General features: G+C 45.4%; 1 protein-coding gene across 1 annotated transcript; it reads left to right on the forward strand.

Annotated features, from left to right (window-relative positions):
• The first annotated feature begins 578 nt into the window (after positions 1 to 578).
• BHLHA15 (basic helix-loop-helix family member a15) lies at positions 579 to 1079 on the forward strand. The gene has a single exon (XM_068422980.1). The coding sequence runs from the start codon at positions 579 to 581 to the stop codon at positions 1077 to 1079; it is 501 nt and encodes a 166-aa protein (XP_068279081.1).
• Positions 1080 to 5074: the final 3995 nt, after the last annotated feature.

The following is a 5074-nucleotide window of genomic DNA, read 5'->3' on the forward strand; positions in this document are numbered from 1 at the left end:
GAGAAACCAGAAGCATGTGAGATCAAAAAACAGAGGCAATGTGTTACCAAACCTAATTGATCAAACCTGATATTTTTTGACTTGTGGTTCACTCTTCCCATGGGAAGACTGGAGCAGCTTGGAGACCATTTTCTTATGTGCAGTGAGAGAAGAGAAATTCTCCAGTTCAAAATAAGGAAGTAGGAAGGAAGGTGTTTGTTTTTCGCTTGGCTTCCCATATGTGAGGACACCAGTAGGTGATTCACTGCATCTTTGTTTCAATGGTTCCACTCACTTGGCCTCTGCTCCCTCTGCAACCTCTTCCTTCCAGCTGAAAGAGGATCTGTTGTTCTCTAAAAAAGGATTTTCTCCTGTGTTCATGTGCACAGGTCATCTTGACTAATAACATTCACAACTTTTAAAATTAACATCACTAAATTAAGAGAGCCAGTGATGATTTTCCAGTAGTGAACAAGTAAACAAACGTATCAAACCTGGATCAGATAATTTGTTCAGCATGGAACTGTGCGACAGTTAAAGCTATTGGTGTCATGTTTTTACAGCACATTGATGCTTAATACCGGTACACCTACCAAAACATGAAGACTAAAACCAAAGGAAAGAAGCAAAGGCATACTGTTGACAAAGAAGCATTTTCTGAGGAGTCAGCAACGAGAAAAAAAGAACTGGTGAAATGTTTGCGACGCAAAGAAAGGAGGAATGGGGGAAAGAAGGAGAGCAGCAAGACCACTACAGCCAGAGCCAAGCATCCTTGGAGCAGTAAGGACAGGCATTTGAGGAGACTGGAGAGCAACGAGCGGGAGAGGCAGAGAATGCACAAGCTCAACAACGCGTTCCAGGCGTTGCGGGAGGTGATCCCTCATGTGAGAGCTGAGAATAAACTTTCCAAAATAGAGACTCTTACACTGGCCAAAAATTACATTAAATCCTTGACCTCCATTATACTCAATATGTCCAATGGACACTTTCCAGCAGCAGAAGGGAGGGGAGGAGCCTGGGGGCCCAAATTGTACCAGCATTATCAACAGCGACGTGGGGATGATGATCATGAGGAAGATCTACAAAAATATTCTGCGTAGGTTCATAGCTGCAGCCAAAACACCTAGAGTTAGCTGCTACCATCATTCTTTTTCCTTCTTACATGATAATTCGTGTCAGTACATAGAAGTTTTAAGAGACTATTTTTGCCTCCAGCTATCCCCAATTTTTCTTAAGATGACAAACAGGTAACGCTCATGGCTATTGCTTATACAGCACATTTAAAAATTACCTTAAATTATAAGAATTTTTCAGATCTTAACAGATATATTTGTGTGGTGCATGAGGGTCTGGAAACCTATCCTGTAACACTGTAATTGACTTGAAAGTAAAGATTTAGTAACTTCTGAAAATTACCCTCCCTGGAAGGGTTGTGAGTTGAGCATTTAAAACCCGTTGTCACCTGAGTTCACTAGAGCTTGTTGGGAATCTTGGCTGTAGTACTGTTCAGTGAATCGGTTCTTACTTATCCTGCTATGGAGGAAATTAAAATGGATGACAACATTGGACTAACTTGATGAGTGAAGTGGCACATATGGGAAACTGGCCACCAAATCTGAATATTTATCTTGAGTGTTTTGGATCTACTCTGATAATTTTGAACTTTGCAAAGCATAAAAACTTCTAAAGTACTTGTTAATGTAAACATCTACAAAGCTTTCTTAGATTGTAAGCTCTCTAGAGTAAGGACATTTTCTGGTCTGTGTTTCCAGAGCATCCAGCCTCATGGAGGTTTTATTTAGTGGGTCTCTGGGTGCCATTGTAATACAAATAATAAATAAGGAACAAAGGTCTTATTATTGCCAAAACTATGATAAAAATGCTTTAGTATAGTCATAAGTTAGACAATGATCTATACAATTACAAATCATTTGCTAATGAAGTCTGTAATGTGATCAGGATTCTTTCTGGGTTAGTGCTAGACTCTGGTATTATAAAACAATAAATGAAGCAGGATAAATAAAAAATAATTTTTTTATTTTTAAAAAATTTAAATAAATTAATTTTATTTAAATGAATAAAAAAGCTCTTCAAAAAGGGGAATGAGCTTTTTGTTTCCCCATCTTATTGTGAAAAGTTTTATGTCACTGAGAAACTCTCATTTCCTCTTGTATTCCCATACCTGAAGAACAAGCTGAGGTGCCCTCATTTGGAACTGTGTTGCCTGTGGAGCCCCTGTGTTACAGCTCTTCCTACCCACCTCCCTGAAGTCCTGTGCTGGCAGGGCGGCTGTTGCTCTGTGGTGTGGATAGCAAAGGTAGAATCTGGCATCTCGTGCACCGGTAGGATTGATAACAGTATGCGGCGTGGTCCTTCTCCCTGCAAAGCAGGGCTGTCCAAGGAGGAACGGGGGCTGAGGGAGGATTTGTCAGTTCCATCACAGAAGGGTCATGCTGCACTGCATAGTTTGTAACACAATTTATTTTGCTCCAGCAGGGCCGATAGCGTGACAATTTCATTCGGACTAAAAGGTAAGGTTTCTCAGGCTGGTAAGGGATGTGAATTATTTTTCTCCACCATAGCAATCTACAGGTATGATGTAGAATAACATAATATTTTATATGTTTTATATGTGTGGTTGCCTTGCTGGAGAGAGAAATTATTTGGATCCTGCCTTGACTTGGGCTTTTCTTAGTTTCCAAACTGTTTTCACATTAAAATAGTTGTGATTAGCCCTCCTAGTACTCAAATGTTACTGAAGTATTAACAGAGTCTCATAGATTTGACTTGCGATAACAATGCTGTATTTTATTTCATTCAACAGCTGCTCCTAATTGGTAAAGCCCTTAACATATTTATGTGTTGTCTGATTGTAATGGGAGAAATCAGTAACACCAAGGCATTTCCTTTCAGTTGTTCTACTTGGCATCTCTTCAGGTAAGAGAGCACGTTGGATGTTATTTGGTTGTTTCTCACCATATGGGTCAGTGCAAACAGGACCCGATGGGCTGTTGGTAATGGTGGGAGAGGTGTACTGTAGCATGACAGGCTGGTCCGACTGTGCCTCGGGTGGTATCTGGCCATAAACCCCTGCCAGCCGCAGGGCTGGGGGCGAACGCTGGTGTGCACTTCCACCCACCCACCCACCCACGGTGTAGGTGCCGGGAGCTCAGCGCTGAGGCTGGGTGGAGGGTGTCTCGTGTAACGGACTGTGCGTGGACTACATGGATTTGGGTATGAGGATGCTCCGGGGGTGCCGGGGAGAAGCCGGGCAGGTTGGGGTGGCCGTTCCTGGTGTGTGCGGTGCCCTCGCCCGGCCGGGAACGCCCGGAGGCTGCAGAGAGGAGCCGGACGCCGGTGCAGGCCCGGGGCTCGCGCCGCCAGCGTCCCGCCAGAAGGCGCGTGGCGCGAGGCCTGGCCCGCGAGCCGCGGGGGGTCTGCCCCGGTGTGAGGGCGCCGGCGGCTGCGGCGGTGGCGTTCGGCCGCGGAGTGAGCGAGCCGCGATGGCGAGGAGGTACCGGGAAAGGGCGCGGTGGGGCGGGGAGAGCGTCGTCCGCAGCGGTGGGTGCTTTGGAACGGCGGGGCTTTGCTGCGAGGGAGCGGGCAGCGGGCGGCGGCGCTGAGGGGCCGCGGCCGTGGGGCGTTTTGGCGGGCTCGTCGTCTCGCGAGAGGAGATGGGGCGGCGCCGCTCCTGAGGGAGCGCGGGGAGGCCGGGCCGAGCGGCGGGGAGGCCGGGCCGGTGTTCCCCGCTGCGGCTGCCACAGCAGCTGCTTTTGCTTCGGGCGCCTTCGGCTGCACCTGCTGCTGGGGGAAGGCTGGCGTCTGAGGAGGGAGGGACAGACCCACCGGGCGCTCGGGCCGGGACATAGCGGCAGGCCCCGGAGAGGCCCAGCAGCTCTGCTGAGGATCGTTTGGAGCCTGTGTGAAGGCGCTGCAGGGTGGGATACCTGGCGCTGTGTTGCGGCAGGGACCTCTGCCCCAGGGAGAAGATGCTGCTGCCCAGGTGTAGGCTGCAGAGAGGGCTTGGGGCCTCTGCCCCAGGCTGCAGCAGTGGTGGCCTCAAATACCAGCCTGATTGTATTAGCCCTAGAGGGGGTTGGACTAGATGACTTCCCCAGGAGTCTTCCAGCGGAAATTCTGTGGTCCTGTGTGCCATACAGTAAATGATGACTAAACACTTATAGATTATAGTTATTTTTTGTAGGCTTCTTTAAAGGTCAGTAGTCTGCTAGACCTGTGCGTTATAAGGGAGATCTGAAAGTTTCCAGATACTGAATGTCATCCCTGAAATGTTTGTGTGGGATAGCCATGTTTGAATTGCTATTTGGTTACTTTGGCAAAGGAAGGAAACCAATGAGTTTGAAAAACAGTATTTTAACAGTACCATTGATAAAGAATTGCACATCACTTTTAAGAACCAATTACTGATACTACTGTTATAAATAGGAGTTAAAATGCTTGTGGCAGTGTGTTTCTGACAGGACTTCCTGCAAACAAAGAGGCATTATTTCAAATATTAAGCCCCAAATGGCATGTAATATCTAGCTACAAATACAGTAGCAGAGGGGACACATGAAGGTTACCCCTTCTCTGGACACAGCCATCTCCGATGAATAGTCAGGCACAGGACATACATACACGTTTTAATGGAATGACAACTGCTAGTTCACAATGGTACTTTGCTACAAAGTGCTGCTTTCTTGGACATGTCAAAGGGATTTCATAAGAAGCTTTTTTTTCTGATAAATTACTTTCATTTTTCAAAATTGCTTCAATTTAAAGTAACTTTTCCTTATTTTAACTAGCCACAACAATGACATTATATTTTAATTTTTTTTCTAAATAATAGTTTCAGAAGGCAAATATTTAGTACTCAAACATAAACAACTTAGAATTCATCTTTTGTTCACTTAAACCCAGGTTTTTACAGTAAAGTATGTGAAACTTGGCAATGCAGGGAAAAATGCAAAGGTACATTATAAAGCTTATTGTATGAAATCAGTTCGATTGTTGGATATGTGAACACTGACTATTAAAAGAAAAAATCTTTTTGATACAATGCAGAGAAAATACAATCCTAATAATTCTCTAAAAA

Source organism: Nyctibius grandis, chromosome Z, assembly GCF_013368605.1.
Source record: "Nyctibius grandis isolate bNycGra1 chromosome Z, bNycGra1.pri, whole genome shotgun sequence".
Classification (NCBI taxonomy): domain Eukaryota; kingdom Metazoa; phylum Chordata; class Aves; order Nyctibiiformes; family Nyctibiidae; genus Nyctibius; species Nyctibius grandis.